Raw genomic sequence first — 14,016 nt, 5'->3', positions numbered from 1 at the left:
GGGGAACTGACTCCCACAAACTGTCCTTCACCCTCCACACACGCACCACAGGATGTGTATACCCACCCCCATACCAAATTATAATTAAATACGATATTAAAAAGAAAAGGTAAGCCAGGCAGTGGTGGTGCACACCTTTAATCCCAGCACTCGGGAGGCAGAGCCAGGCGGATCTCTGTGAGTTCAAGGAAATTCAGAGTGAATTCTAGGAAAGACTCCAAAGCTACACAGAGAAACTCTGTCTCATAAACCAAACCAAAACAAAAAACAAAAAAAAGAAAAAAACCAAAAATAAAAATAAAAAAAGAAAGAAAGAAAGAAAGAAAGAAAGAAAGAAAGAAAGAAAGAAAAGGTACAGAGAGAAAGAGGAAGAGGCCTGACATTAACCTCTGGCTTTCATACTCATGTGTACAAATATTAACATGTACCTCACATGCCCACAAACACATACATGTGCATACATCACACACGCACAAAATAAGAACTTATACTTAAGGCTGAAATCACTCATTATTGCAAATGATTATTAAGTAGTCTTCATGAACTATGGCATTCAGAAAACTGCTAAGGATGGGTTACATGTCTAAGGTGTCTAAAGAGAGATAGATCTCTTACACACCCTATTTGGGACAAACATGAACTGAATCCAGAAGAAATCCACTAATTCCTCTACCAACATTTCTCAAGTAGGGCGTTTGGCGCTCACCCTCCAGAACCTCCTCATAAAGTGCATGCACCCCTTCAGGCACGATCACCGCCAGTGCAGTTCCACAGAGAAGCCCAGCGCCCAGCACCGTCACCAGCTTCAGGCGTTCCTGGAAAGACAACAGAAGAAACCGTTAGAGCTTCTCAACCTTCCTGCCACTGCGACCCTTTAGTACAGTTCCTCATGGTGTGGGGACCCCAACCATAAGATTATTTTTGTTGCTATTTCACGAGTATAACTTTGCTACTGTTAGGAACTGTAATGGAAATATCTGTGTTTTCTGATGGTCTTAGGCCACTCCTGTGAAAGGTCATTCAACCCTCCCCAAGGGGTCACAATTCACAGGTTGAGAACTGCTGTATTAGAACGACATTTTCTATTCATGAAACCAACAGCCACAATGGCCAGTAAGCATGAAAAATGATTGGCTTCATAAATAACACCAGTTAAAAGATGAGAAGTTAGGCACACTGGCTTCTGAGGAGGCTGATGGAGGAAGACTGCTTGGGCCCAGAAGTTTGAGACAACCTGGGAGAGGCAACAAGATCATGACTTCGTTGTTTCTTGAGAGTCAGGGTTTTGTGTAGCCTAGGCTGGCCTCAAACTTGATAATGTAGCTAAAGATGACCTTGTTGCAGGATATTTGATCACACCATGAACCCCGAGATTGTGTTATTTACTGGAAAAACCTGTTTCTGGTTGTGGAGTGGCTTAGCCCTAGCACATACCTTTAATCTAAGAGCTTTCTGCTAGAATATTGTAAATAGGATTAAATAAAGTCAATCATATAGGAGGCAGAGCAAGCAACCAGTTGATAGGAAAAAAACTGAGAGTAAGAGGGAGTCGGGAGCATGGGTCGAGAGATGCATGGAAGGAGAAGGGAAGGACATTTAGTTTGAGTTTTTGTTTGAGACAGTGTGGGAGGAAGGTCAGCTTTTTCTGCCTCCTGAGCTAGCAGGTTTTCACCCCAGCATCTGGCTCCTGAGTCTTCATTGGTGAAATTGAACAGTTAAGATTTAGATAAAAAACAACATGATCTTGAATTTATGTTCCTCCTGCCTCTATCTCCTAAGTACTGAGATTACAGGCGTGAGATCCACACAGTGGATTTGGTTTTATGCAGTGCTGGGGACCACGCTGAGGGCTTCATGTATTCTAGGTTGGCACGCTGCCAAATGAACCACATCCCCAGTCCATTTCTTTGTTTTTATAAATAGCTGATTTTCAGAGGGCTGGAGGGCTGGCTCGGAGGTTAAGAGCACTGACTGCTCTTCCAGAGGTCCTGAGCTCAATTCCCAGCACCCACATGGTGGCTCACAACCATCTGTAATGAGATCTGGTGCCCTCTTCTGTATACAAAATAAATAAACAAATCTTATGAATATCTGATTTTTATTAGTTAAAAACGTGGCACTGAACCACTGAGTCATTGCTCCAGCCCATGGCACTGAATGTATTTTGAGCAAATGTCCCTTCCTCATTTCACTTCCATTAGACCCTTTCCTCTTCCCCAACTAGCCACCCTGCCACTTTCTGGTCTTTTTTTTTTTTTTTTTTAAATGATTCAGTGAGTTTCATTAGGGTGGCTTACAGGATGGGTGAGGGTTTGTTTACAGAAACATGAGCACAGTGGCTATATCACTGAAGAAAACATCTCAGGCTAGAGAGACTGCTCAGCGGGGAAGAGCACTGGCTGCTCTTCTAGAGGACCAGGTTCAATTCCTAGCACCTATGCGGAAGCTCACTACTGCCTGTAACTTCAGTTCCAGGGGATCTGACTTCCTCTTTTGGCCTCCATGGGCACTAAACACATGTGATGCACAAGCATACATGCAAGAAAAACACCCACACACATAAAATACAAAGACCTATCTATCTATCTATCTATCTATCTATCTATCTATCTATCTATTATTTTTTAAGAGAATGTTTCTTTTTCCCCCATCGGCCATCAACTTCCTCAGGGAGTAGTAAGGTCTCACATTGGCCTGGCCAGGAGCTACCAGCCTGAACAGACTTTGAACCTATGATAATTGACCTCAGTCTCCCAACTGCTGGGATTACAAGTATCAGTCAGTGAGACCACAACCTCTGAAGCAAAAAAAGAAAGTTGGCAATGTTGTAGGGAAACATTTACTATTTGTGAATAGGAGCAGTGAGTGCATTTCTCTAAACCTGACAGAAATGTGAACTGCTACAACCTATCTAGATCACAATTTGACATTTTAGGCCTAAAGTCTCAAGAATGTGAACTCTGGAGCTAGAGAGATAACTCAATGGGTAAGAGCACTTGCCATACACATGTTCAGATTCAGGTTTAAATCCCAGCAACTATGTGAAAACCCGGGCATGGCTATGTGCCTCCTGTAACCCCAATGCTGTGGGGAAGCAGAGAAGGACCACTGGGGGTTGCTGCAGCCTAACTCCCAGTTCAGTAAGAGACCCAGTCTCAAAGGAATAAGGCAGAGTGACAGAGCAGGGCACCTGGTGTCTTCCTCTAGTGTCCACGTGTATATGTGGATGCACACACCACCTTCATATACATACATAAAACAGATACTCATACAACATTCTTTCATACATATAGACACATGCACTCAAAATAAAATTAAAAAGTGAATTTTTGCTCAGGCTCTCTCTACTCTCTGCTCCTCCTCATGCCCCTACCCTCCCACCCAAATCCCCTTTCCTGTAAATGAAGTGAAATCTTTGATCCACAAACTTCATTTCTAGAAATTCATCCAAAGAAAGAATTAGTCAAAAATAAACAAGCATTTATGAAGAGTTCAAACTTAATTTAAACTAAGTGTCCAAGAAAGTACAGCAACACAGCACCAAAGCCACAAAAATGACAAGATCAGTGTCTAGTGATGGATTCGGAAAACTATGATGGTTGGTATGAGGAAAGGATGGAAATGCAGCGTGAGAAGTTCATATTTGTGAGAAAAAGTATTTACAGTTACTTCTCCGACTGCTCCAATGAAATTCTGGACAAAAGCAACTTAAGCCAGGGAAGCTGACCTTGGCTCACAGTTGAGTCTCGTCTGCCATGACGGGCAGGTGAGGCAACTGGGGCTTGGCGAAGCCGCTCCCATCCCATCCACAGGAAGTAGAGGTCTGCCCGCTTTCTCCTTATACAATACAGGAATGTGCCCACAGCAGGCAGGTCCCGCCTCAGATAACCCAATCAAGATGATCTAGTGTCATTTCCAGAGGCCCATCTCCGAGGCGACTCTGAACCTCTTGTTCAGAAAATTGAGTTTAACCATCAGAATTGAGATTAACCATCAGAATAAACAAAAATAAGCATACATTAAATATTAACAATTTTTGTCTCATAAGGTATAAACAAAATACAGTACATAACTATATAATTTATAAAAACACATGGAAAAGTAAACTTAGGTGTCAATACTAACATAGTTCCGTGGTTTTTGTTTCATTTCGTGTTTGTGTGTACAGGTGTGGATGTACATGCAGAGCAGACAGAGAACACCACCAAGTATCTTCTCCATCTTATTTTTTGAGACAGGGTCACACTTGCAGAGGACCCAACCTAGGCTTACAGCACCCACATTAGGCAATTCACAGTCACCTGTAACTTCAGTTTCAAGTGACCAACATCCTCTTCTGGCCTCCTCAGACACACACACGCACGCACACACACACACACACACACACACACACACACACACGCACACGCGCACACACGCGCGCGCGCACACACACACACACACACACGCACACACACGTGCACACACACACACACACACACACTAGAATGCACTACCTATTTCAGTCTGTTTCAGGTCAGGCATCTGTCCCCTGTTCCTACTGCAGCTGAGTGACCCTTCTCCATCTGCTTTATCCTGCTGTTCTCTCAAAGATGTTATCATTGGGTACTCCTCAATAAAGTTCTGCACACACACAAATCTCACAGTGGATTTTCTGGGGAACCCACCTAAGTCACTGAGAGAAGAATCGTATTTGAAATACAAAGACCCTCACAACTTAATACCTGGAGACAAACAGCCTAGTAAAAAGTAGTAAGACTTCACAGAGGATATGAATGACCAGTAAGCCTATAACATACTCAACACTTAATTTCCAGGAAAATGCATACCCATTTAAAAACACCCAAAATTAGAATAAAAAAATCACAGCAGGAAATAATGATAAGGGTAGAACGTGACTGAAACCTTCATCTACTGCTGGGAGCATATAATGAAGGCAGTCTCTTAACAAGCTTAGCCAGCACCCACATGGATAATCAACAACCATCTGCAACTCTAGTCCCAAGAAGATCTGATGCCCTTTTCCAGTCTCTGCAGGCAGCAGGCACACATGTGGTCACAGACATATACAGGTACAGGCAAAACACCCATACAAAAGAATGTTTGCTGGGTGGTGGTGGCGCATGCCTTTAATCCCAGCACTCCGGAGGCAGAGCCAGGCGGATCTCTGTGAGTTCGAGGCCAGCCTGGGCTACCAAGTGAGTTCCAGGAAAGGCGCAAAGCTACACAGAGAAACCCTGTCTCGAAAAACAAAAACAACAACAACAAAAACAAAAAAAAAAACAAAACAAAAAATAAAGAAAAGAAAAATCAAAGAACGAGGATGAGATATATTTATCTGAGACCATGCTGTACAGCTAGTTAATGAGGGAGGGATGGGCGAGCTGCACTCTCCAAACATTCAATGATAATACACATCCAGCACAACGTTACAGCCCATCCTGTGCAACTCATCTCACAAAGACAGTAGTCACACAGCTGTCTAAGTCAGGAAAATCCTGCCATTATTGGGAAAACAGGAACCATAATTAGGTCTATCGACAGTTGGTAAAGGTACCTAACAAAGTAAAAAGAACAGGAAATAGTGCTTCACAAAGCTTCGGTGTTGCCCCCCAACCTCCCTCCCTCCCCCCGACAAGACAGGGTCTCACTATGTAGCTCTGGCTGTCCCAGAACTCACTATGTAGACCAGGCTGGCTGGGAACTCACAGCCTCTGCCTCCTGAGTGCTGGGATTAAAGGAGTGCATCACTACTACAGGCTGCTTCTGTTTTTCAATATAAAGGGTCATATACTTTTTTGTTTAAAACAAGACACAAGAGAACTGAGCACTGCCACCTCCCTGGCTTTACCTCAGGAATGCAATGGAGCCCCTTTAGACAGCTGTGCTGAAAACAGTCCCAAAATATTCCTCACACATGTAGTCATGTCAAGAATTCTTAGAGCTGGGCTTGGTTGTGCACTCCTTAAATCCCAGCACTCAGGAGGCAGAGGCAGACAGAGCTCTGTGAGTTCAAGGCTAGCCTAGTTTACACAGTGAGTTCTAAGACAGGCAGGGCTATGCAGAGAAACTCTATCTCAAAAACCAAAATAAGACTTAGATGTTTTAATACTTTGTCCCCAGTTGGTGAACTGTTGGGATAGATTCGGGAAGTGTGTGTGGTGATATTTTGTTCTATCAAATAACAAATAAAGGTTGCCTGAAAATCAGAGGACAGAGCCAGCTACTAGCTTAAACATAGCGGCAAGGTAGTGGTGACACACATCTTTAATCTTAGCACTGGAAGGTAGAGACAGAGATTCATCTGGATTACTGTGAGTTCAAGGCTACATAAGATTAATCTAGTCTAAAAGACAGAGCCAGGCAGTGGTGGCACACACCTTTAATCCTAGCACTTGTGATTACATACCTTTAATCCCAGCACTAGGAAGGTTGAGACAGGAAGTGATATGTCTGGACGGAGAAAGGAATATAAAGTGGGAGGAGACAGGAGCTCACTCTCTGTCAAGCTGAGGAGTTGGTGAGGTAAGAGGTGGTAGCTGTGGCTTGCTCTGCTTCTCTGATTTTTCAGCTTTTACCCTGATATCTGGCTCCAGGTTTTTATTAAGACCATCTACGATTCGTGCAACAGGTCGGGGAAAGTATGTCACTGGGTAGGCTTTGAGGTTTCAAAAGCCATGTGTCATTCCAAGTTTGCTCTCTCAGCTTGCTGCTCCAGACATCATGTCTTCCTGATGCCATGCCTCCCTGCCATGGTGATGGACTCAGCCCTCCGGAACTGTAAACTCCAACAAACTCTTCCTTCTATAAGTTGTCTTAGTCAAGGGTTATACAAATACTTAATCACGACTGTTTTGCCCCCAAGGAGCAGAAAACCTTTCATTTATTGTTTCAATCTTCAGTAAGAGAAAGAAGACTATCCTACAGCAAATTTAGCAGCTTGGTAATCTCCATGAGCCTTCTGATGGTGTCTGGCATTACAGAGCAACACTCTCATGAAAAGAACTAGTCAAACAATATAAGCACCACTGCCATGAGCTGCAGTGTCAACTTTGATTAGAAAAAAAATCCTTAACTACCTGTCCCAGTTTGAGTTACTGTTGCTGTGATGAAACAGCATGACCACAGCAACCTGGGGAGGAAAGGGTTTAGTTGGCTTACACTTCTATAGCACTGTTCATCAAAGGAAGTCAGGACAGAAATTCAAACAGGACAGGAACCTAGAAGCAGGACCTGATGCAGAGGCCATGGAGGAGTGCTGCTTAGTGGCTTGCTCAGCCTGCTTTCTTATAGAACCCAGGGCTACCTGTCCAGACATGGCACCACCCATAAGGGGCTGGGCCCTCCCACATCAATCATTAATGAAGAAAATGCCCCAAAGGCTTGCCTACAGGCCAGTCTTATGGAGACATTCCTCAATTGAGGCTCCCTCTTCTGTGATGATTCTAGCTTGTGTCAAGTTGACATAAAACTAGCCAGCACGGCATCACAATCATTTTAGACTCAAACTGATTTATTTCAAGCCTGGAGATAATGGCTCTATGGTGTCTATATGGCTGTATTCTCTCATATAACTTTACAATCAGGGATTCAATCTCAAATTATGTGTTTATCAAAGTTAACAAAGTGCTGGCAGCTCCTCTCCTTTGCCTGTGGTAAATCACTAAAAGAGTATATTTAAATGAAGAACTACAAACACTAGGTATATTTCAAGATGGGACAAGAGCTCCCCAAGCAATAGTGCCTGTCGGAGTAATGAACTATTTTCTCGAGAGAGGCATGAACTGTGCAGTGCCATTGGTTTTGTTACCTCATTTTAGAACTCCACAGTTGTAGCTGATTGGGCTGAAGAACCAGCCAGCTGTATTAATTAAAACAACAGCTTGCATCAATGCCATTAGCTATCAGTGCAAAGCTTTGAAGTCTGTTTAATTTTCTTGGCAGACAGCAAGAAAATTAAATAGTTTTTCTTTTCCAGCTCATAAAACAGTCAACAAATTATTCTGTTCAACCAAATACAAACCAACACTTTTAGAAGCTTTTGATAACTGAAAATTCCTGTCTCTATCCTTGTGTCTGAGCCCACATTAGTACTCAAAGCATCAACAGTGTCCTAAAAAAGCAGAGGTCAATCTGCTAGAACAAGACAGATCTCATCCAAGCACTGAGGAGATACTAAGGATATGGAATAATTCTTGTTCAAACAACAATGCTGCTCTCCACTACATGATCTGTCATTAAGGATTAGTAACTCCGATCTGGATTTTGTTCAAGTTCTTCTACTGACACAAGGTGCCCCAAAGCTCCTGGGCTCTAAGAAGCAGCTGTATGACCTCCCATGCTTCCGTGTCCTCCTCTGTAAACACTGCCATTATTACCGCATAGCAAGAGGATGTTAGCACACTCTGCAGAGACACTGCCAGTGCTTATCTTCAACATCACGTGGTGCACACACGCACACAGATTCTAACAATGGGGAAATGTGTGGAGGAGCACTTAAACAGTGGCTGGGGGCATCTAGACTTGCCTTTTCTAATTCATTTAACATAAAGATTAATGAAATTTTCATGGAAGTGATGATAAGCATGCACTTTATTAATGCCACTTCCTCCAATCTGGAAGACAAGACTAATCTGATTTTCTTTCTAAACATAAAAGAACTAAACATGCCAGCCGGTAGTGACATGTGCTTGGAAGCAGAGGTCTTTGAGTTCGAGGCCAGCTTGGCCTTCAGAGCATTCCAGGACAGCCAGGGCTACACAGAGAAACCCTGTCTCCAAATACAAAACAAAAAGAACTGAACATAAAAACAAATCGTATGTAGATTCTTTCAGCTGACCATAAAAAGAAAAGCAGAAACCCACTAGCAAAGAAGCTGGGGAAATACTGGCAATAAGTGTACCAAGAATATATAGAGTCCAAATGAACAGACTAAAATAGCATTTTTTCTCTACTAAAGTTTTTTTTAAAAATGAACAACAATAATGTGAAAATGAAGTGTCATTTGCATTTGTTGGCAAATATATTCTTAAAAGATTGAGAACCTTCTTAGGGACCTTTTATTCATCATTCTATTCTTTTTTTTTTTTTTAAAGATTTACTTATTGATTATGTATACAGCATGTATGACTGCAGGCCAGAAGAGGGCACCAGATCTCATTACAGATGGTTGTGAGCCACCATGTGGTTGCTGGGAATTGAACTCAGGACCTCTGGAAGAGCAGTCTGTGCTCTTAATCTCTGAGCCATCTCTCAAGCCCTTTTCTTTTCTTTTTTTGAAGGCAGGGTCTTTCCATTTTGTAGCCCTTCTGTCTTAGAACTCACTGTGTAGACCAAGCTGGTCTCCAACTCACAGAGCTCTACCTGCATCTGCCTCCAAAGGGGTGAGCCTGGTAATTTCACCTGGCTCCATTATTCTGAATCTTATCATGTCAAAAACAAATGAACATACAAGACTTTCAGTATATAAAATGATTAAATGTAGTAAAGACATTTGAAAATGCCTGTATTAAATTTGAACAACAAAAGAAAACAAGAAGGGAATAACTCCCAAACAAAAAGGAAAATGTTAAATTATACCTACATCACCTATGCAACCATGTTAAAAATACAAACAGAAGAAAATGGATATAAAATGTTATTAGTGACCCTACTAGGCTCTAGGAAAACATTATTTTCTTTTCCTTCTACACATTATATTAATTTTCCCACAAACTATCTACAATTGACTATAAACAGGCCTTTCAAAAAATAAAAGTGCTGGAAGCAGGAGAGATGGCTGAGCAGTTAAGAGAACTGGCTCTTAATCCAGAGGACCCGGGGTTCAATTTCCAGAACTCTTGGTTCCAGGACCCTGGATGCTGGAGGTAGACCACAGAGTTCTCCAGAGAACACCGCCGGACTGCGCCATACCTTTCCCAGACCCTGGGTCTTCAGCCTCCTCTCTCAGCCCCACCTTGTAGGCCTGACCATTACCGAAGCCTCAATGGGGGTTGGAATTTCCAGGCCAAGGCTGGAATGGCTACCCACTACACAGAACCCACATGGCAGCTCACAACTGTCTATAACTCCAGAATATCAAATACTCTCTTAGACATGCATGCAGACAAAGCTCCCATACACACAAAATAAATCATTTTAAAATGCTAACTATAGGCTGGGAATGTAGCTCAATGCTTGCCTAGCTTGCATGAAGCACTGGGTTTAATCTCTAGCACCACATAAAATGAAGCATGGTGGCACACACCTGTAATTCCACCATTAAGGTGGAGACTTTGAGGTTTTGAGGTCCAAGGTCATTCTTTTTTTTTTTTTTTTTCTTTTTGGTTTTTTTTTTCGAGACAGGGTTTCTCTGTGTAGCTTTGCGCCTTTCCTGGATCTCGCTTTGTAGACCAGGCTGGCCTCGAACTCACAGAGATCCGCCTGGCTCTGCCTCCCGAGTGCTGGGATTACAGGCGTGTGCCACCACCGCCCGGCGATTCTTAACTACTTAGCAAGTTCCAGAGCACCCTGGGCTAACATCAGATCCTGTCTCAAGGGAGGAAAGAAGCATACCTTTAATCCCAGGAGGCAGAGGAAAGTGGATTTCTGTTAGTTCTAGGCCAGCCGGGTAACATAGTGAAATCCTGTCTCAACAACAAAAACTGCTGGGAGCTGAGAGACAGCTCAGCAGGTAAGAGTGCTTGCTGCTCTGTCTTGGAAGGTTTAGATCCCAGCACCTATGTCAGAGGCTTATGAACACTTGTTACTTCAGCCCCGGGGGATCCGGCAACCTCATTCTTGTCCCTGTGGGCATCTCTCTCTCTCTCTCTCTCTCTCTCTCTCTCTCTCTCTCTCACACACACACACACACACACACACACACACACACACACACACACACACACACAGAGTTTCTTCTCTACTTAACAGGGTTTAGACTTCTTCCTCAGCAGGGTTACGGCTAAAATCAACAGAACTGACATGTAAATTCACAGTTTGAACTACTACCAATTATTCTACTCCGTTTGAATCAGAGAGTGCAATGTCTCCAATGTGATCATTAAGATGGTTTCTCCTGGAGGAAGTGGATCTTGGAGGAAGTAGGGGTAAATGTGGTCAAAATACACTGAATGAAATTCTCCAAGAATTAATAAAAATATTTTAAAGATCCTTGCATATATGTATGTGCACCAGGTACATGCCTGGTGCCTGTGGAGGCCAGAAGGAGGCATAACACCCCCCCCCCCAACTGATTAGGGATGGCTGTGAACCACCACGTGGGTGCTGGAAACCAAACATCTGCAAGAACACAAGCAGTTATACTGTGCTGTCTCCACAGTCCCTAAGTATATTTTTCCAAAGAGAGTTTCTCCTTTACTGAGTGGTTTTAAACACTGCATTTTGAGGTTTTGTGATTAGCTGGAATGCTAATCTCTGCTCTCTGCCATGTCCATCTGTCTCTACTAGTCACTGTCCTCTGTTTGTAGACAACTGGGAAAAGCAGCAGATCCTCCAGGTGCTTTCACAACTCAAATGTGGGGTGAGAATGTGTAAATCTTAAGTCTCAAAGTGACATTTGGAGGATTTCATATAAAAATCCAAATTTCCAGTTCTGGAAAACAGAAAGCGTTGGCAGTATCAGGCATTATGGATCAAATAATGGGTGGTTTTCTGTTCTTCACAGCTCTCCCTCATTACTCCCTAATGGCTCCAGGGCAGACACTAAAGGTCAGCTGCCTCACATTATGATACTGGACTTCCTCACCTATTTCTTTTGTTTTTTAAGACATGGGAGCTTCGGTGTTGCTTCAGCTGGCCCTCAACTTGTAGGCTCAAGTGATCACTTGTTTCAGCCTCCAGCTTCGCTCCGCGGTTAACTGTTGGGTCTCATGCCAGACTGGAGTGACTGCTCAGCCTTGGTGTTGCATGATTTTCTGAACAATAACCAACAATAACCTGGCTGAATCTGTCAGAATCCAACCAGGAAAGAGAAACCATAATAAAGTCATTTGAACATACCTTTAACAAGGGACTGAAGCAATGGGGAACTGGCTAGTTAGAAAGAATTCTAAAGAATATACAAGTAGCAAATACAAGGAATGGTGGCTGCCACCTAAGGACAGAGATAAGAATACCTCAAAATTAAAGTAAGAAAACTGAGGTCCAAACTGTGCAGAAGAGGGCAGGGCTGGGGTCCGTGTAGTGAATAGCAGGAGTTTCTGAGTTACTACGCTGGTGGAATTGCTGGAAACCATCACTCCAGGGCACTGGGAAAAGCTGTTCATGGGTTTCTCACTGGAGACTATCCTATAAAAATCACCCAGGAGGGGTGCCAATGGAAACTGATGCCTGCTGAGTGCTGGAGCAGCTGTGTGTGCCCCAAGAGCCTAGGCTGAACAGCCCAGCTGCAGTGTGAGTGCCGGGCACAGAGAAGCCTACCCAGAGGGGCTAAGACTCCAGGCATGCTGCAGGTCCTGCCAGAGTGGAACATTTGTGCAGGGAGGCTGGTATGCTGCAGACATCAGTGCCAGAGAAACTGCCTAGGAGCCTGCTGAGCAAGCCAAAAGGGTAATAGCTCCCTCTTACAATTTCTCTTCCGTATCCTCTATTGACAAGGAGTTAACACCCTGCCAGCTGGCTAGAGGAAACATTTAGAGGGCACACATTTTTGCAGAGGATGAAGGCTGAACTTGGAACAGAAGGCACTCAACTGGTAACTGGCCCACTAGTTTACTGGAAAAAGCAGGAGCTACGAGAGAACCAAGGGCAACAGAGAACAAACAAAATGCTTGCTCTCGGGATGTCTGACCAATGACAGACTTGTCGGTTCTTTGGATTAACTAGGTTTCAAGATGGTCAAGTTCTAGCCAGGAAAGGCATCACCAATACTCTTCTTCCATCACGGTATAACCAGCAGTTGCCAAGCACTCAGTAAGCCACACACGTTCAACTCTAATCCCTTTACATGTATGTGTCAGTCCTGCCAACAATTCTACTATGCCCACTGTACAGCTGGGGAGACAGAGGCCTAGAAGGGAATGTGCCCAGCCTCACATAGCCAGGAAGTGGCACCTCACACCTATGACATCCAGCCACAGAGTTTATCTTAATCACCATACCTCACTGCCTGTGGGTAAAACTTGTTTAACAGTTTTGTTTTGTTTTTCCTTTTAGCTAGTCTTTTCCTAGTTTATCAGCCATAGGGTATAATCTGTAGTTCAGAGGAAAGACATGTTACTGGCTGCTTTCCACATAAGAATAAATTTACTGAGGTAAAATTTAAAGTCTTAGAACTCAGAAATGAAATTCAAGAGGCACAAAAGATTACATTCTCCTAAGGCAATAAAGGAGTAAGACAACAGACAACCAAAATCCTAGAAATGCCACTTGGTCACACCTGCCTCAAAGGGGACCCATTACCAGAGGAAATGCAAACTGAACAAACTTGTTCTTCAAACACAAAGCCTTTTACTTGGTGATAAGTCAAAATACCCAGAGACACCTATTATGAATGAATCACTTATTATAATCAGACACAAAGAAAACTTCAAACTGTGAAAGGACCGAACAAAGCTTAACACTCATATTTAAGTAAAGGAAGAAAAAGTTAAATGCCAAGAAGATTGCCACAACGGAGGGAGGCTACAGGACAAAGCTTGGCTCTCCAAGGGAAATATTACCCGTGAATGCTAAGGTCAACCACCAAGACCTCTGCAGTACAAACAAACGCTGAAAAGTTTCTGTGATTGTGGAGGAGGTGAAAGGGGAAGCTCCTCATTATTATGTTTGTTCTCAGCTGGGCAGTAGTGCTGCACGCCTTAAATCCCAGTACTCAGAGACAGAAGCAGATGGATCTCTGTAAATTCAAGGCTAGCCTGGACAGCCAGGGCTACACAGATAAACCCTGTCTCAAAAACAAAAAAAGAAAAAGGTTAGTTCCCAAATAAAAAGTAAAGATTATAAATCGGCTGGGAGTAGTGGCCCACGCCTTTAATCCCACTCAGGAAGCAGAAGGACCTCTGTGAGTTTGAGGCC

At 43.3% G+C, this 14,016-nt stretch overlaps 1 protein-coding gene across 2 annotated transcripts in view; it reads right to left on the bottom strand.

The window, feature by feature from the left end:
• The window catches only part of Slc39a9 (solute carrier family 39 member 9), a 40,085-nt gene that overhangs the window by 17,315 nt on the left and 8,754 nt on the right, over positions 1-14,016 (bottom strand). The window contains exon 2 of one of the 2 annotated variants that reach the window (XM_036206586.1): positions 707-815. In XM_036206586.1, coding sequence (XP_036062479.1) covers positions 707-815 — 109 coding nt within the window. Of the gene's footprint in view, positions 1-619; positions 685-706; positions 816-14,016 lie in introns of those variants that run through there. The other variant, XM_036206587.1, reaches the window with a different exon arrangement.

The sequence above is a fragment of the Onychomys torridus genome, chromosome 14 (assembly GCF_903995425.1).
Source record: "Onychomys torridus chromosome 14, mOncTor1.1, whole genome shotgun sequence".
In the NCBI taxonomy this organism is placed as follows: domain Eukaryota; kingdom Metazoa; phylum Chordata; class Mammalia; order Rodentia; family Cricetidae; genus Onychomys; species Onychomys torridus.
The sequence above is the reverse complement of the archived record's forward strand: the minus strand, read 5'-3'. Positions and strand labels throughout refer to the sequence as shown.